The sequence below is a fragment of the Castor canadensis genome, chromosome 3 (genome assembly GCF_047511655.1).
Source record: "Castor canadensis chromosome 3, mCasCan1.hap1v2, whole genome shotgun sequence".
NCBI lineage: Eukaryota > Metazoa > Chordata > Mammalia > Rodentia > Castoridae > Castor > Castor canadensis.
In genome coordinates, this window is record NC_133388.1 from 160,441,204 (window position 1) to 160,461,160 (window position 19,957).

General features: G+C 33.7%; 1 protein-coding gene across 9 annotated transcripts in view; it reads left to right on the forward strand.

Annotated features, from left to right (window-relative positions):
* The window catches only part of Vps13b (vacuolar protein sorting 13 homolog B), a 699,658-nt gene that overhangs the window by 325,009 nt on the left and 354,692 nt on the right, over positions 1 to 19,957 (forward strand). For 7 of the 9 annotated variants that reach the window (XR_012446367.1, XR_012446368.1, XM_074068910.1 and 4 more), the window contains exon 24: positions 6,896 to 7,116. Coding sequence is in view for 7 of the 9 variants with exons in the window: in XM_074068910.1 (XP_073925011.1) it covers positions 6,896 to 7,116 (221 nt within the window). In the remaining 2 variants the exon portion in view is untranslated. Of the gene's footprint in view, positions 1 to 6,895; positions 7,117 to 9,750; positions 9,861 to 19,957 lie in introns of those variants that run through there. The other 2 variants (XM_074068914.1, XM_074068915.1) reach the window with 2 other exon arrangements.

Genomic DNA, 19,957 nt, shown 5'->3' on the forward strand with positions numbered 1-19,957 from the left:
TTGGTTTGTTTCATTCTTTTTTCTGAGGTTTTCCATATCATCGGTCACTTCCTCTTTAACAGTGTCAGTTTTCACCCTTAATTCCTTTATCTCTCTATTTATGGTGTTCTCTGTTTCACTTTGGTGTTTATTTAGGGCTCCTCTGAGTTCATTTATTTGTTTCTGCATGTTCTCATATTCTTCATTTTTGTTGTCTTGGAATTTCTTGAGTGCTTCCTCTACATTTTGGTTGATTATGTCTAGTAATATTTCCATGAAGTTGTCATTGATTACTTGCAGGATTTCTTTTTTCAGAGTGTTCTTGTGGGCTTCCTTGGGTTCCTTGGCATAGTTTATCTTTGTTTTGTTGGAGTCTGGAACTGGGTATCCGTTTTCTTCATTTTCCTCTGAATCCTGTATTCATTTATTTTGTGGACAAGAATGGTTTCCATCCCTCTTTTGTCTTTGCACCACTTCACTTGGTACTGTTTCTGTCCCTGGTCTGTGTGTAATTTGTTATAAATTAACTTACACAAGTAAAACTCACAAAACAAGGAAAGAAAGAAAAAAGAGAGAGGACCAAAGAAATCAATAGGGAGAGGTGGTGGACAAACAAACAGGGAACAAAACAAACAAACACATATAAAAAAATTCCAGGTTCAGTAACCATAGAATTTCAGTCTTAGTTGTTCTGGTGTTACTCTTTCAGCATCCAGTCCTCGTGTTGGTATTTAAGTAGAAGCTCTGTCTTAGTCTTGCCATGTGGTTAGGGATGCTTGCCAGTTTTTTTTTTCCTGTCTTTCAGCAGCAGCTGCTTAGTCAACAACTCCTTCAGTGAGGTGTGTCTTGTCCTCAAGGTTTTAGAGATCAGCTCTGTGTCCCACTAGCCATCCTGGTTTGGAGTTGGGTTTTTGCTGTGTTGGTTTATTGGGGGCTTGTTTCTTTGCCTCACACTCTTTCTCTAGGGCAAGGTCAGAGATCCCTCAGCCAGCTCTCTGCTTCTTTGGTGACTTTATTTCAGTTTTGCAACATTGTTTGTCTTTGGATGTTGCTCAATGGCTCAGGAGATGAGCTTTGTTGACTGCTATTTGCCGTCAGGTGATAAGGCAGCGACTTATCACCTTTCCTTTGTTGGCCTGTCTGCCTTTCCAGTCCTTGTTTACTGAAAGCTGTGTGGAGTTCAGCTCCTTGTTCCTCCCCCTGTTGTTGAGCTCAGAGCACCTTGCCCCCTCTGTTACATGTTCCTTTTCAGTTCCTTGTTTATTATTCAGTTTTTGGTTTTTTTGTTTTTGTTTGTGGGGTGGGGGTCAGTCTGTTCAAGGGCCTATGCTGGTTTATCCCAGAGGTACCTGTGGGAATACCACATGTTACGTATTTGTTCATCTGTTGGTCTTCTCCGGTGCAGGAGCCCTCCTGTTTTCTCAGTGTAACGTGGTGTGGAGAGGTTTTGCATGGGCTGGGTGTTAAGGGTTTTGGAGTTTTGATTTTACTTGGTGGCTTTTTTCTGCCAAGGGCGGTTCTAGTGTCTCAGCAAAATTTTTCATTTACAGAGCTCACGCTGTCTGCTTCTGCCCTCTAGTCACCATATTGGATCCTCCTCTGTGTGTCTTAAAATATTTTTAACTAAGCTGTATGTTTGTGTGTATATGCCCCATAATCTGATGGGTTTTTTTTCTTCTTTTTTAATAACTTCCATGCACTTAATCTGGTATTGGTTTTTTCCCATCTATGTGGTCATTGATGTTTTTGCTGAATTTTGTTTCCTTATTATTTTTGGCTTTATTTTAAATCTTGGCTTCTTAGATATTGCCCTTATATCTTCTTATCTTAGTGGTCAGCCAAAGCTGAACAGTACTTGTTATCATACTGCCAGTAAGTTTTTTTCCCCATACAGATAGATCTGTATGTGCATATGTTATGCATTCCATGTTCTAACTTTATTCAGATTTGCCTTGCATTCAGCTTTGTGTGAGTTCTGTTGCATGATCTTTGCATATATTTGTGATCGTATACTTGCTCAGGTGTATACAGATATCTCATTTTTCTAGTGTCCACAGTGCAAGTATGCTACCATCATCAGGAAGATTCTTACCCTAGTCTCACCTACCATCTCTAGTTGTATTGTTGTCCTATCCTGTTAAACCACTACTGACATCAGCATTCTTATTATTGCTGCTAGGTGTAGGCATTGTATACCACTCCAAAGCAGGTGACTTGTTTTTGACCTTGGAAGCAATGATTATAGTTTTCATGGTCTGCTTTATCTTGGTACATCATCCACAGTGAGCTATGGAAGACAAGAATGACCTCATGCAGGAACATCACAGATTCTTACTCTTTATACCAGTAGTTCAACAATGTTTTAAGCATAAATGCTTTTCAGATTCTTTGCTTTCTAAAATACTAAATTGGTTGGGTATTTTATTTTATGAGTTATGTTTATTTTGTAATTTATTTTTGGAAAGAGGATTTTTTTAGTCCCTCACTTAGTCATATCCGATTTATTTATAGTATCACTTTGAAGGTTGCTGACTGTTTTCATATTTAGCTTAGAAATGGAGTAGTGAGAAGTATTTGATAACAAAAATTGACCCTAAATAAGGTCTACATTGTTATATTCATTTCTTTAAACACTGTAAGGTGGCTAGTGATAACTTAATTCCCTCAAAGATGGTATTAACCTTTGCAGTCCCTTCCCCCTTAAAAGCAATGCTTGTTCTCATGGTTCATTGTTTATTATGGAATTTTATAGAATGTCAAAAGACAATATTATATTTCTTTATGCTATAAAGAAATTATGATAAATTACAATAAAACTAGGTTAACTTTCCAATTTCAATTCAAATATTATTAATATTTTCATAATATTTGAATATTCAATGTTCTTTCCATTTCCTAATTTAAAGTAGTAATTTGGTCTAAATGTAAAATTTTGATTATACGGCAAATGATTCCATAGGTTACTTATTTTCATTTCCCATTTTCTTTGTCTTTCAGCTATCTTCCAGGAAAATTTGCTTACACTTTATATTATTTTTAATTCCTTGATTATTTGAAAGTACCCATTGCTTAATATTACTTATAATTTTAAAATGCTGTATCTTAACTGTATTTAAATCAGTTAGTTGCTAAGTCTTCGAGAATATAGTAGCAGTTTTGGCTTTTTATTTGATTGATATGTATTAATTGTACATATCAATGGTGTGTGATGCAATTTTCAATACCTGCATACAGCAACATGTAGAACACAATATATATCACTCTCCAAAGTTTTACCTTAACAATAGTTAGTAGAATGTCCTTGGTTCCACTAGTTCATATTTGAAATAAGTAAAATAAGAATCATACTGGCTTGTGGAACATAAAGGAAAAAATATTCAGAAAAGGAAGGCGTTTTTATAACAAATAAAGTATTCAATAATTAAGGTTATAAATGCAAAGAAAGCTGAGAAAAGTATCTTGAATATTGACCAGTATGTTTTTCTTAATATGTGACATCAGTATTTGTAAGGTGATTTACACTGCTCCAATTACTGATACTTTTCCCTATATTAAAGTCTTTTGAATAAAGAAACACCTAGTTTCCAGAATATTGACCCCTACACAGAAAGATTCAGTGTTATAGCATGGGTTCCAATTAATACAATCTAGCAACTGTTGCCCCTCAGCCTTCTAGATAAGGCTTCTCTACAGTTTTATTCTGGTACTCAGTTACCTCCTGCCATGTCCCCATATACTGCCTGTAACCTTCTGCCAGAACAACAAATAAATAGGTTTCTACAACCCTGCCCAGGTTGAAGCAGATATAGGAGATGAGACCTAGCTGCATTTAAACCAGGATGGGTTTTGTTTTTCTATGAGGAAGGAAATCCCCCTTAAGGAGGCATGGCAGGAACAAAATGCCAAGAGTCAGATGGAATGAGGAAGAAAGGGCCAACCTCAGGACATGCAAACTATATTCCAAGAAAGAAACAGGCAATCAACAAGGCACATGAATAAAAACAGCTAAGCAATGAAATCCCAAAAAATCACATGAAAGCCTCACCCAACCCCCATATCTGGGTAGCAGCAACAGTTCATAGTTGCTTGGCTGCCCAGTGCTTCACTTAGTAGAACATTCAGTGTTAGAAATTGGATGTCAAAGATAAGATACTGAGGAGCAAAATCAACAACGTGTCATACAGTGTAAGAAAATCAGTGATTTTCTTTTTTGTTTCACTTGGCTATAATATAATATGCTCCTCTGGAGTCTTCCTCCCTGTCCTATCCTTGGCATGAAACACAGTTTTGCTGATCTTTATGATTTTATTTTAATCTCAAAGCCTTCTGTCCTATTTATTCCCTTTCGCATTATTTTGTCTAAATTGCATCAGTATTTCGTTGACATTTTCTTAAGAATTGTTTCATTTCTATTCTTTTTTTCCAAATAATATGAAGAATCACACATAAATGTGGTTCTTAATTTTCTTCCTTTTTTTCTTTTCAGACATAATGCATATTTGGGGCATTTCAAAAATACACCTGAGCATTTTTTAGGATGTGTCCAGAACATTATTGTGCCAATGTTATTATAATTAGAGTGGTTTTTAAAATTTTAGTGTGTTTTTAAAAGCAGTACTTGCACAGTTAATGTAATTTGAGAATTTTTTTTCACCTCAGTTGTGGAATTTTTCATAGCAGTTATGGAATGACAGGTAATTGTCATCACATTCTAGCATCTCTCCCTTAAGGAGAGTGTTCTTTTTAAAGCAGACAGTCTGCATGCTAAGTAAGTGGACATGAAGTAGAATACCTTTAATGGTTTATTTTAAGAATTAGAGTATGATATAACCAATTTCATTTTATTGGTCTTATTTTGAAGCAAAAGCAGAAACATATATCTGAGATTAGTACCTGTGTCATTTGGGATTTTTTGTTAATTTGACAAATTTAAGTGTGACACTGTTCTATACAAATTAATAACTATTTAGCATTTCTTGGATAAAACAGGGTTTGAAAAGCTATGTTGATATAGCTTAGTATTAGTTTTTAAATGTTTCTAACATCATTCCAAGTACTCGAGACAAATTTGTCACAGAGGTTTGACTTTGTAAACAGCATGGAATTTAACATACGTTCAAAAATAATTTTAGCATTGATTACACATGATTTATACTTTGTCATTCTTTTTGGGGGGCAAAATATTTTAAATCTAAGATGTACAAATTGCCACAGCGCTGCCCACATATTATTATTCAGTTATCATTGTTTCTATTCAAAATATTATAAACTATTATGTAGCTATATTTATTCTTTTATCCAAATCACAACGTCAGACTCTTGTGTTTTAATTTTACTAACTGTATTTGGCCAGGACACACTTATGAGAATCTGTTTTTTGAAACCTGTAGAGTATCAAAAGCATGTTTAGACTCTTAACATAGTTATGATAAACTTAATAATTCACTCGATATCTTCTCATTCAAAAAAATGAAACTATAATAACTGTGTTATCCCTGGTTTTAATTTTGTTTGGGTGCTCCTGTTATTCCCAGGTGGAAAATATATGATGGAAATATAATAAAATATTAATATTTGGGGGGAAAATTGTAGGGTAGAAGGTGGATTGTGACTGGTTTTGGTCATTTTTCCTTTATATATTTAATTTTCTTAATTATTTATAGTGAAAAAGTACAGATCTGATTAGAAAGTAAATAAATGTTCTCAATTTGTTTTAAAATAATTTATAAAGAAATTTATATTGTCCTATCTGTACCGGCCAGTGCTAGTTGAATTGTAAATTCAGAAATAGAAGTGACAGGGACATATTTTGCATCAAATTGACATGACAATAATAAATGTTTGTAAATATTTTAATACTAAGTAAACTTTTATTTAATCTATTTTTAAAGGAATAATGGGGATTAAACTCAGGTCTCAGGCTTGCTAGGCAGGCATTGTACCACTTGTGCTACTCTGCCAGCCCTGGTTTGTTTTTCAGATAGGGTCTCACACTTTTGCCCAGAATAGCCTTGGACTACAGTCCCCCTGCCTCTTCTTCTCAGGTAACTGGGATTACAGAATTGTGCCTCTAGTCCTGAACCCTAAATATACTGTTCAAAAAATTATTTCACTGAACCCTTTATCTATAGCCATAATAAAAACTAAGAATTTTAATCTCACAATCTTATATTAATAAGTTACTCTTATCTGAGTAAATTAGCAAAAGATAAATATATAAAAGCAGGAAAGAAATTTTGCTTTTAATCTCCAAATTTATGAGTTCTAACTTTTTATCAAGCATGGTTATTTTGACATAATTCACATTAGACATAAGAACCATCTAGGGAATATGTTGAAATGTATCCTGGGTCTTACCAGCAGATATTCTGATTAAATAGGTCTGAAGTAGAACCCAAGAGCCTCCATTTTAAGTATGCACCTCACATAATTCTGATTCATTTGTCCAACAGATCATAGGAGATTGTTTATTCCTTTTCTCTCTCATTCTATAGTCAAATCTATAGTTGTCTTCTGTCAGGATATGAACTTTCCTATTTTAATCGATTTTCTGTAGTCTCCAAGGTATGGTGCCAATGACTCCAACGATTATAGTACAGTTACATACAAGGGCAAGAAAGACAATGTTAGAATTTCTATTTTTTGTTTTTAAATTTAATTTCTATTTGTGTATTTTTGTAGTGGACATAATATTAATGTAGAAGTATATTATAATAAATACAAATAAAGAGATTTAACAGATAACTTTTAAGTAGTATGTAAATTATTCAAAAATTTGTTCTCTGTGATGCTGTGTTTTTATGTTACAGTAGTCAATATTTTAAATTTCAAATGTAAATAATAGTTTACTATCAAGTGACCGTTAACAGAAATTTTCTTCATTTGTCTCCTTTCTCCCTTTTGTCTCCTTTATTAGGTGATGCTTTTCCTTGGACCATCAGCTTGTATCATTTCAGCATATATACCCTTCTTGGAAAACAAGTGACACTTTGCCTAGTGGAACCTATGGGTTGTACCTCTACTTTAGCTGTCACATCTCAGAAATTACTCCCTACAGGAACTGATGCGAGACATTCGTTTGTTGTCTGTCTTCATGTTGACTTAGAGTCATTAGAGATAAAATGTTCTAATCCCCAGGTTGGTATTATTTGACTTGTGAAATGTATTTTAAGAACAATTGTCATCCATTTTATTGAGCATTTTCTCTTCTATTAAATTCCCTAAACTGGGCCATCAAGATCAGGGTGACTTAATTAAGAATTGCTTTGAAGCTTTCTCAAATTTTCTAATGTAAACTCTTCTGAAAATGTGTTGATGACAGCATATATGCATCTTTTGACTGAAGGAATGAAATCAGTTACAGATGTGATGTTCTTAAACACTGAGGAATTACTTTACTACTAGACAGGAAGGGTCTATTGAAGTGATCAAGTGTAATTTTCATTGAGCTTTTCAATCAGAACCTCTTTCCTCATCCTGTAATCTTAGAAAAAAGAAAACCATGCCACTGTATACTATATCTCTAATCCATAACATTTCAGTTGTCAAAAGCCAGTCATTCCACAGTTTTATTTTTTAATATGAATCAGATCACATGGTTTGTGTAAATCATGAGGTACGTAAAATTTAACAATTACTTCATTAATCTTAAGTAGATTGCCCTGTATATTTCCACACGGTCAATATTGAATACTATTTGATGTTATATTTTAAAAGCAATTCTTTTTTGGTGCATTATTAGATCTGATAGGTCAGTATTTATAAATCTCTATTTACTCCACCCTTACTAGTTTTTAGCGAGTTTTTATTTATTTATTTATTTTTTAATTATTCATATGTGCATACAAGGCTTGGGTCATTTCTCCCCCCTGTCCCCACCCGCTCCCTTACCACCCACTCCGCTCCCTCCCTCTCTCCCCTACTCCCTCAATACCCTGCAGAAACTATTTTGTTGTAGAGAGAGTATAAGCCATAATAGGAAGGAACAAGGGTTTTTGCTGGTTGAGATAAGGATAGCTATACAGGGAGTTGACTCACATTAATTTCCTGTGTGTGTGTGTTACCTTCTAGGTTAATTCTTTTTGATCTCACCTTTTCTCTAGTTCCTGGTCCCCTTTTCCTGTTGGCCTCAGTTGCTTTTAAGGTATCTGCTTTAGTTTCTCTGTGTTAAGAGCAACAAATGCTAACTAATTTTTTAGGTGTGCTAAAGCTTTTATCATGTTTTAGCGAGTTTTTAAAGTATGTTTTTTAAAAGTAAGTTCTATGGTCATTCCATATTTTATAGAGCCTCCTTACTAATACCATCCTCCTTGTCTTCTTTACTCCCTTCCTCTCTCCTTCTACCATGTGCTATGAAGTGTTGCTTGATTTATGTGTGTGTATATATGTGTATATATAATATATATATGTATATGTGTGTATACATATTCTTTTAGAATCAGTATTAAATACTATTGAATAATAGTAAATATTCCAATTTAATGGACACTTGTCAATCTCTTATGACTCAGTGGTAGAGAAGAGAGTATTGTGAAGTGACTTACCATCTTTACATTGCTCTCTGAATGTTACTACTAATGCTTGCTTTAAAACATTTCCGAGAGGGAGAAAAATTTATGAGTTGTATTGTGCCCTTCCAAAAAAGTTATGCTGAAGTCCTTATCCCCCTGTAACTCATGCACCTTATGTAGTAAAAGGGTCGTGACAGAGTAATAATGTTAAAATGAGGTTGCTAGTGTAAACCCTAGTCAAATCTAAAAAGGGAAAATTTAGATACAGAAACATATAGACAGAAGATGATATGAAGACACAGGGTGAATGTCATATAATCATGGAAGTAAGAGATTGAACTGATATGGCAGTAATCTTTTTTCCAAAAATTTGGAACAAAGCAGCCACCACCTTCTTATGCTAGGAAGAATGGCAAGGAATGATTGTCCCTGAAGTCTCAGAGGGTGTATAACTCTGCTCATGTCATAATTTAGGACTCTACCATCCATAACTGTGAGTCAGTAATTCTTTGTTGTTTTAAATGATCCTGCTTTTGGTACTTTGTTCTGGAAGATCTACTAAATAGAATGTAAAAGAAGACATTCAACATACTCAGATTTGTGTTAGTCAACCTTATATTACTATAACAGATACCCAACATAATGAACTTAAAATATAAAAGGCTTTTTTTTCCTGGAGTGGGGAATCTTACAGTTTTAGAGGCTTACAGTACACGATTGATTGATCATATGTATTTTGGCCTGTTGAAAGTTAGGATATCACAGCAAGGGAGCAAGAGGTGAAACAAAACTGGTCACGTCATACCTATGAAGTAAAAGACAAAGAGGAGGACATCTGGGTCCCAAAATCCCCTCAAGGGCACAACTTCAGGGAACTGAAGACATTCAGGCTCACAAAGCCTAAAATATTTGCTACATGATCATTTACAGTGAAAGTTTGCTAATTCCTTTCCTAAATACTCTAATTATAAAGGAAAAATTTATGGAGTGTGGGGGTTGGGGGAAGCAAGACACTGTTATATACTGCCTAAAAGTGGAACCTTTGAAATATAATGATGCAGGTTATAAGTAAATGCATCTGAGAAGATGCACCACACAAATAAGATTACAAAGGCTAAATGTACTTATTTTAATAGCAGATAAAAGGACAAAAGAATGTTACCAAAGATAAAAGTAATGTGAAACAAAAATTAAAATAATCAAAGGGAAAAGTAGCTAATTCTACAATCCTATTAAGAAATTTTTGTAACACCTTTCCTAGCAATGGACAGAATAAATATTAAATGAATGAATGAATGAATGAATGGAAGTAGAGAAGATACGAACGTGTTATGAGCTTACAGTATATCCAGCAATTGTGGAATGCACATTTTTACAGGTATATATAATTTTATGTTTCAAAGAATCAAAGTCAGATGAAAGCATATTTTCCATAGAAAACTAAATATCTTGATGTTAAGCATTATGTTTCTAAATAACTCAAGGAGTAAAAACATTGAATTTAGAAAACATTTTGTTTGACATTGAAAAAGCAGATATAGCTAGGGCATTAAGAGAAGCATAAGTATTGATCTGAGAATGGTCTTAAATCATCTTAAGTCGTTCACATAGTTCAGCTTCAGAAAGGTCATAAAGAACAAAGTGAGAAACTGAAATTAAGCAAAAGGAAGAGGATAATAAAGATAAGAACAGAGATGGAACAGTTGAAAAAAAAGTGGAAGAGAAAGTTACAGTTATAAGCTGGTTCTTTGAAAAGATCAGCACAATTGACAGTTCTGTAGCTGGACTGAAATAGAGTGGAAGAACGCAAATAAGGAATGAAAGAGGAGCTAATACTACAGATCCTGCAAACATTAAAAGTATAAGAAGAGAATGGTGAACAACTACCTGTCAGCAAGTGGAACAACTTAGATGAAATTAAATATTCAGTGAAGAAAAACCTTACCAAAATTAAAGAAGAAGAAAGATAATTTGAATAACCATGTATCTTTTAAAGAAATTAATTTTGATGCCAAAATTTTTTCCATAAAGAAAACTTCAGGCCTATATTTGTGAATTCTATCAAATATTCGTAGGAAAAAATAGCCCCAAAATTTTCACAGATGTTTGCCCCAGGAAGAAAGGATGAGATATATCTTCCCAACTGGTTTTATGAAGCAACTGCTTTTATGAAGCCAGTATAACCCTAATACCAACAAAGAAAATACTTCATAAAAGAAGGAAATTAGATGTCAATATCTTCCTGAAAATTCTCAACCAAATATTAGTGAATAAAATGTAACTATCTAAAAGGGATAATATATAATGACCAAGTATGAATTATCTTAAAAATGCAGGCCTGGTTTAAAATTCAAATATTATTCATTATAATTTGCCATATTAACAAAGGAGAAAAATAATATGCTTATCTGAATTGATGCAAAGAATATGTTTGACAAAATTCACCTATTTTCAATAAAAACTCAGCAAATTATAAATAGTAAATAAGTTTCTCGAACAGATACAGGAAAGTTGAAGGAGGAATAATAATAGCACATAATGGGATAAGGAAGAAACTTCTGGAAAAATAGTTTTATTTTAAAATTTATATTTAGTAATGATTTAATCCATATAATATTTGTATTGCTATATAACATCTGTAATTATTTATTGTATAAGTATAATTTTATATATGTATATTTATATATATGCACAATGTGTAATGATCAAATAAGGAGATTAACCATTTCCATCTTCTTAGATAGTATCATTTTTATGAGTGAGTAACATTTGTTTGAAGTTTCCTTCTCTTGTAGTTATTTTGAAATTTATGAAAAGGTGGTAAACTTTTATGATGAGTCAGAACATGAGGTATTTATGTGCCTGTCTTAGTTCACTTAACACAGAATCCTCAGTTCCATTCATGTTGCTAAAACTAAAAGGATTCCAATTTTGATGGCTCAATATATACGCCACTGTATAGATGTACAACTTTTTTGTAACTTTTTTGCCTTACTTTATCCCAGTTTCTTCTCCCTTCATGTATTGATAGACATTTTGTTTGATTCTATATCTGTGTTTTGTGAGTACTGCTTAATAAACAATGAGCATGCAGGTGTCTTTAACACATTGATTTCATTTCCTTTGTATGTAGACCTAGTAGTATGACTGCTGCATCATATTTTGGTAGTTCCTTTTTCATAAATGGTTGTATTAATTTACATTTCCAGCAGTGTATGAATTCATCTTTCTATGTATCCTCTCATGCATTTGGGTTTTTTTTTTTTTTTTTTGGTCCTTTTGGTAATAGCCATTCTAACTTTGGTGAAATGTTAATATCATGGACGGTTTGGTTTACTTTTTTTTTTGGTGCCAGAGATTGAACCAAGGGCCTCACAAAAGTTAAACATGGACTCTACAGATAGAAGCCCTCATGGTTTCTGTTTTCCTGATGGTTTCTATGTTTAGCATGTTTTCATTTACTGGTTGGTGATTTTTATCTTTTTTTGTGGTATTGGGGATTGAACTCATGGCTTGAACTTCCTATGCAAGTGCTTTGCCACTTGAGCCACACATTCGGTTCTTTGTTTTTTTTTTTTAGTTTGTTTTTCAGATAGGGTTTTGTACTAATTTTGTCCAGACCAGGCCCAAACCAAGGTCTTCCTTTCACTGTCTTCTTCTAGTAGTTTCATAGTTTTGGGCCTTAAATTTAGGTCCTTGATCTCTTTGGTATAGTAGAGGGGTAAACATCTACTTTTATTCTTACATATGCACATCTAGTTTTCCCCACACCATTTATTGAAAAGACTGTCCTTCCTCCAGTGTAAGTTCTTGGCACCACTGCAGAAGTCAGCCAACTGTTAAATATGAATTTCTAGATTTTCTGTCTGTGCCATTGTACTGCAAGTCAGTTTCTATGCTAATACCATGTTGTTTTGGTTACTATGACTTTGTACTTTGATTTGAAGTCAACTTTGTTCCTTTTTCTCAGGATTTCTTCTGTGTCTTTGCTGATTCCATATGAATTTTTTGATTGTTCTGTGTCTGGAAGGAATATCATTAGTATTTTGGTGGAGAGTACATTGAATCTGTAGCTTGTAAAGCCATATAATAGGCCTCTGCTACTTGGAGTTTTCTACCAGACAGTTTATATGTACATTACTTAGGAAACTTAGCATTTGTATCTTTTTACCCACCAATCCACCATCAACATCTATGAGATACCACTTTAAGATTTCACATGTAAGTTGAGATCATACAGTAATTGTCTTTCTGTGCCTGGCTCATTTCATGTAATATAACAACCTCCAGTTCTATCAATATTTTCACAAATGATAGTATTTCATTCATTTTCATCACCAAATAGTATTCCATTGTTTATATGTATCACATTTTCTTAATCAATTTATCCATTGATGGATACTTGGGTTGTTTCAATTTCTTGACTCTTGTGAATAGTACTCCAGTAAACAGTGGAGTGCAGATGACATCCTCAGTGACATTTTCTTTGGTTATATACCCAGTAGTGGGATTGCTGAATCATGTAGTAGTGTGTTTTCCATTTTTTAGGAGCCCCCGTACTGTTTTGTATAATGGCTATACTAATTTATATTCCTACCAACAATGTACAAAAATTCCTTTTTCTGTTATTCTTGTCTTTTGATAATATCTATTCCTGCTTGTTAGAGGTGATAACTCATTATGGTTTTGATATCATTTTTCTGATGATTAGTGATTTTGAGCATTTTATCGTATACCTTTGGCCACTGTGTATATTTTTGAGAACTATCTAATGCAGTCTCTTGGCTAAATTGGGTTATTTGTTTAATGGTATTATTTGATATTTTTGTAATTAAAGTTTTTTAAATATTCCAGGTATTTATCTGATGTCCAAGTTATAGTTTTCAAATATTTTCTCCCCTTCTATATGTTGTCTTTCCACTCTTGTTTCCTTTGCAATGCAAAGCTGTTTAGTTTGATATAATCCAATTTGTCTATTTTTGCCTATTTCCTGTGTTTTCATAAGTCTTCTCCAAAAAATCCCTACCTTTCTCAATGTTCCAAAGTATTTTTCCTTTTTTTATTTAAGTAATTTCATAGTTTCAAGTATCACACATAAGATTTTAACCCACTTCGAGTTGGGTTTTCTAGATGGTGAGAGACATGAGAGTGTCATTCTTGTGCATGTGGATATCTAATTTTCCTAGCACCATTGATTGAAAAGACTATCCTTTCTCCACTGTGTGTTGTTGGCACCTTTCTCTAATATCATTTGGCTGTAGATACATGGGTTTACTCCTAGGTTCTCTGCCTGGTCCTTCTGGTCTGAATGTCTGTTTTTATACCAATACTATGCTATTTTGATTACAGCTTTGTAGTATATTTTGAAATCAGGTAGTATGCCTCCTGATTTGTTGTTCTTTCTTTGACTAGTCAGTTTTTTTTCTTTGTTTTGTTTTTATGGTTCCATATCAATTTTAGAATTATTTTTTCTGGTTCCATGAAGAATGTCATTAGTATTTTGGTAAAGATTGTATTGAATGTATAGATTGCTTGAGTAGTATAGACATTTTTATATTGATTCTTGCAATCCTTGAACACAGGATGTCTTTTCTTTTGTGTTTGTGTATGTGTCCTTTTCAGTTTCTTTTGTTAATGTTTTATTTTCATTGTAGAGATCTTTCACCTCTTTGATGAAACTTCTTCCTGGATGTTTTATTCTTTTCATAGTTAACTATGAATGAGATTGATTTCTATTTCAGATAACTGGTTAGTGGCATATAGCAATGCTACTGATATTTGCATGTTGATTCTGTGTCCTGAAACTTTGTTGAATTTGTTTATTCAAATAAACAAATAGTTTAATAGTTTATTGGTGGAGACTTTGAGGTTTTCTATATATAAAATCATATCTTCTTCAAACAATGATAGTTTGATTTACTCTTTACCAATTTAGATACCCCTTATTTCTTTGTCTAATTTGATAGTTCTGGCTAGGACTTCCTAGTACTATGTTCAATAAAAGTAGAAAAAGTAGGCCCCTTTTCTTATTCCCGATTTTAGAGAGAAAGCTTTCAGCTTTTCTTCATTTGTTTTGATGCTAGCTTTGGGCTTATTACGGATGGCTATCATTATGTATGTTTCTTCTAGTCATAATTTGTTCCCAGTTTTTATCATGATGGTTTGTTGAATTTTATCAGATGCTTTTTCTGCATCTATTAACATGATCAAATGATTTTTGCCCTTCATTCTGTTCATTTATGTATCCCATTTACTAATTTGCATATGTTGGACCATCCTTGCATCCCTGCAATGCATACCACTTGATCATGATGAATAATGTTTTTAGTGTGTTCTTGGATTCAATATGCTAGTATTTAGTTGACAATTCTTGCAAGTATATTCCTCAAATATATTGACCTTTAGCTTTCTTTGTTTGTGGTTTTGTCTGATTTTCGTATCAGAATAATGTCGGACCCATAGAATGTGCTTAGAACAAAACCTGTCCTCTTCTGCTCTAATCTTTATTTATTTCTCACTACTGATTTTGTGGGGTGGTTTTGTTTTTCCTTCTTGAGATACATTGATAGGTTGTTTATTTGAGATATTTGTAGGCATTGATGGCTATAAATTTCCCTTTTAGCGCTGTTTGTACTGTATTCCATAGGTTTATGTTTTTTCTTTTTTTTGGGAGGGTGGGTGATACTGGGTTTTGAACTCTGGGCCTTGTACTTGCTAGGCATGCGTGCTACCACTTGAACCACACTGCCAGTCTTTTTTTCTTTGGTTATTTTTAAGGAAGGTTCTCGCTTTGTGCCCAGGGTGGCCTGGAGTATGATTCTCCTATTTGTGCTTCCCTTGTATAGCTGGGATGATAGAAGCAAGATACCATGCACAGCCATTGGTTGAGATGGGGTCTCACCAACTTTTTGCCTGGCAGGTCTCGAACCACAGCTTTCCCTATCTTTGCTTACAAGTAAGTAATACTACACATGTGAGCCGCTGTACCTGGATTTTATTTCTTTTTTGATATCTTTGATCCATTAGTTTCTCAGCAGTAAGTTGTTTAATATCTATTTGTTTTGTATACTTTCCAAAGGTCATGTTTTTTATTTCTAGTTTTGCATTGTAGTCAGAAATAATACTTAGTATGATTTCTATTTTTAAACTTGCTAAGACTTGTTTTGTGGCCTATATTATGATTTATCTTGGAACATGTTCTATATGTTCCACGTTCTATATGCTTCAGAATAGTATGTATTCTGAAGTCTATAATGCTGCTTAAAATATTTTTATTTCCTTCCATGTGAGCTTTTTTCTTTATTTTGTTGTGAATTCCATCAGATATAATCATTTCAGTCTGTTTTTATCATGTCACTAGTCACTTTTACTAGTACAGACAAAAAGTTTATATAGACATTATTGTAAATTTTCTGTGACTACATTAGCATAATTTTAAGAGTTAGGTTGTCTGAGTTGTTAATGTTGGTATGTTCAGGAATATACAGCATAACTTACGAGATAAACTTCTTACCCAAAAGTCTTGCCCACTTCACTAGTAAGTAGCTGTGGGCCAGCCAACATACCAGAATTTTGGGTTTATATCCATAAATTGATGACATTACAACCTTTCCTACCTATCTCTCAAGGCTCCTGTACAAATTGACCAAGTCAATATATGTAAAATTCTCTCAAAAACTATAAAGTACTATAAAATGACAGTTATAATGATGAAGTTAGCCACCAAAATAATATTTGCATCTATGCCCCATATTTTTTAAATGAAAAATTGTAAACTGGCCAGTTAAGCAAATGAAGGTGATATAATAAACACTGTGCTCCTAGCTACTCTACTGAGTCTGATCTTTGGAAGGACTCATTTTAATTTCTTTCAATGAATTTTACATTTTAAGGGGGAAAATATCTCAGATAATATATCTGTTAGTATTTATACAAATAAGAGTCAATCACTAATTCAAAAATAGCAGCCCCCCCAAGAAGAGTGTAGTCTTTTGTTTTTCATTTTCATTAGCATATATTCATTGTACAAGTGGCAAATTCACTGTCCCAATTACCAGTAACCTTATATTGTACATTGGTTAGATCACCCCCACCAGCTCTACCCCGCAGCACCCTCCCTGTCTCACATAATTCAACTCCAAGAGGTTTCACCGTTGTATTTCATGTGTGTACATGAAGCCAATCAACTATATTCCCTCACCTTCATCTCCTCCTTTCACCCTTCTCCCTCTCACACTGAACCTATTTTACAGTCCTGCCTTTTATTTTTTAATTCCAAAGTCAATGTTCAAAGAGATTTCTTTTTTTTCTTTTCCATTTTTCTTTTATTATTCATATGTGCATACAAGGCTTGGTTCATTTCTCCCCCCTGCCCCCAACGCCCTCCCTTACCACCCACTCCGCCCCCTCCCTCTCCACCCCACCCCCTCAATACCCAGCAGAAACTATTTTGCCCTTATTTCTAATTTTGTTGTAGAGAGCGTATAAGCAATAATAGGAAGGAACAAGGGTTTTTGCTGGTTGAGATAAGGATAGCTATACAGGGCATTGACTCACATTGATTTTCTGTGCGTGGGTGTTACCTTCTAGGTTAATTCTTTTTGATCTAACCTTTTCTCTAGTACCTGTTCCCCTTTTCAGTTGCTTTAAGGTATCTGCTTTAGTTTCTCTGCGTTAAGGGCAACAAATGCTAGCTAGTTTTTTAGGTGTCTTACCTATCCTCACCCCTTCCTTGTGTGCTCTCGCTTTTATCATGTGCTCGTAGTCCAATCCCCTTGTTGTGTTTGCCCTTGATCTAATGTCCTCAAAGAGATTTCTTGGTGTATCCCAGCTGTGAAATATACTTACCTTTGGTCATTCTTTAATAGAACTTTATTTGAATAAGAACTCCATACAAATAGAATATATACCTTTACACAAGAAAACAAGGAACGAATATTTTACATTTCATAGAACTTATGATGTTTATTTGCAAATGCCACTAATATGGCTTTTCTCAGCCCTTCTTCCTCCAACATGGCAACTAACTTTGATTAGGAAATGCCAATTCAATCTTGGTCACAGCTGTCTACTACCTACATGACTTCCTCTGAGTTTTATTAATAACTTCTTCAGTATGGCTTGATACTTGTCTGTCCTCCTAAGTCCCAAACTTAGAATTTAAGGTTTTTCTGTTACCCTCTCTACGTTAAATCTGATGGTGAAAATAGTAATTAACTTCTCCAACCTGTAATCTGTATAAAATTGCAGTATTTCCAGGATCTTCTAATCCCAAAATTAAAATCCTCATTTCCATGGTTTCAAAGAAACTGGAAAAAATACTTGAGAAAAAGCCACCAATGATGAACATCCTTTCCAATCCTCACAGACAGGCCTAGACTCAGTAGCAACTCCCATTCCACCTTCGATACTGCCATATCAACTAGCCTTGGTCTCCTTGCAAACCTGGTCCACCTGCAGTTTCCCTGTATTCTACACTTGATGAAGTCTTCTGTAGATATCTGTCTTTCCCTGTAGGTTTGTTAAGATTTTCCTTATATATATTTGGTGTTTTGATTTTGAGTACACACATACTTATAATTTCTTCTTTTTGAGTTGAATTTTTTATCAATTTATTGTGTACTTCCTTATCTCTTTTTATTGGCTTTGATGTTAAGACTATCAGACATAAGTATAACTACTCCTACTTTCTGTTAGATTTCATTTGCATGCACTATCTTATGTCATCTCTTTGCTTTTGGTTTAAGTCACTTTCATTTGGAAATAAAGTGAAATTCTTGAAAACAAAATATAATGGGGTCTTGCTTTTTTATCCGTTCAGTCACTCTGTTTCTTTGAATTGGAGAATTTAATTCATTTATATTTGAGGTAGTTATTGATTAATAAGATTTTATTACAGCCATTCTGTAACTTGTTTTTAGTTTAATTATAATTGCTTCCTTTCTTTCTCCCACTTTTTTACAGTCTTCTTTTGTGGTTAAGTGGTTTACTCTGATAATGCTTTGATTCCTTTCTCTGTATTTTTTGGTTTGCTATAGATTGTTGCTGTAAAGTTACCATTAGGCTTACAGAAACACCTTTTAATTATAAAAAACTATTTTGAAAAAATAGCAACATTTCTGATTTTATCTTGAAGATAAAAAGAAACAAAAAAAATACTAATAAGAAGCACAGCACTTGCACTCAATTCTTCCCCACATCTTGAATTTTTCATGCTGTACTTTATCAATATTGCATATCTCTTCAGATATTAATATAGTTGTTATTTTCAGTCTTCATACATAATAAGAGTATTTTACATTCCATATTTACAAGTTTGAACAATCTAAATTTGTATAGTTATTCTTGCTAGTTTTATACTTTTTGATGTTTTGTTCTTATTAATGTCTCTCAGTTTGAAGAACTCCTTTTATCATTTTTTTGTAGGATGAGTCTCATAAAAATAGATTCTTTCAGTTTTTGTTTCTCAGAAATATCTTTCTCTCTAGGCACAGTATTCTCATTTGGAAGCCTTTTCCCCGACTCCTGTGAAAAAGATCACTCTTTTCTCACCTGACTCTTAAGGTTTTGTCTGAGGTGTGTGCTGTCAGGTATTTGAGGCACTCGAATGTTTTTTTGTTTGTGTTTTTTTCTACCTTGCTGCTTTGAGAATCTTGTCTTTATCATCTACCTTTATGAACTTAATCATAATAAATTTTAAGATAGACTTATTTAACTCTGGTGACCCTTGACTTTCTTCTACTTACATATTTGTATCCTTACCTAGATTGGTGGAGTTTTCTATTATTATCTCTGAGTAAGCGTTCTACCACTTTAGCAGTATAAAGGTCCTCTTGAACCCCATTATCCTGAATATTTGCTCTTTTTCTGCTATGCGAAAGTTCCTGTAAGGGTTCTTGATTCCTCTTCTTTCTTTTTCTCTTTCTCTTCTCCAAGTACGTATTTCGGATAGCCTGTCTTGAAGCTCCTTGGTTCATTTACAGTTGATCTGTTCTTGTTGTTTTGGTTTGGTTTTTTTGTTGTTGTTGTTTTCTTTATTGTTGTGATGGATGGGAGTACATTGTGACATTTGCACAGGTTCTTACCTGTGTAATATATCATATTTGAATTCACCTCCTCAAGTATTCGCCTTCATTCCCCTTCCCCCAGTTTCTGGAGTAGTTTCAACTGGTATCATTTTTGCATTTACTTACATATGTAAGCTTTTTTTTTTGCACCATATTCACCCTACTACCTACTTTCCCCAGCACCTCCCCCTCCCAATGGTTCTAGCCCTCCCCCTGAGCAGGACTTGTTCCACCTTCCTGTTCTCTGATTTTGTAGGAGAAAAAAGAGAAAACATAAAATGGAAAACATGACGTTGTCATTTGTTTGAGATAAAGGTAGACGCAGGGAGTTTTCTGGTGATATTTCCATGTATGTATCTACTATAATCCCAATTGGTTTACCTACTCTAATTTTCTTCATTC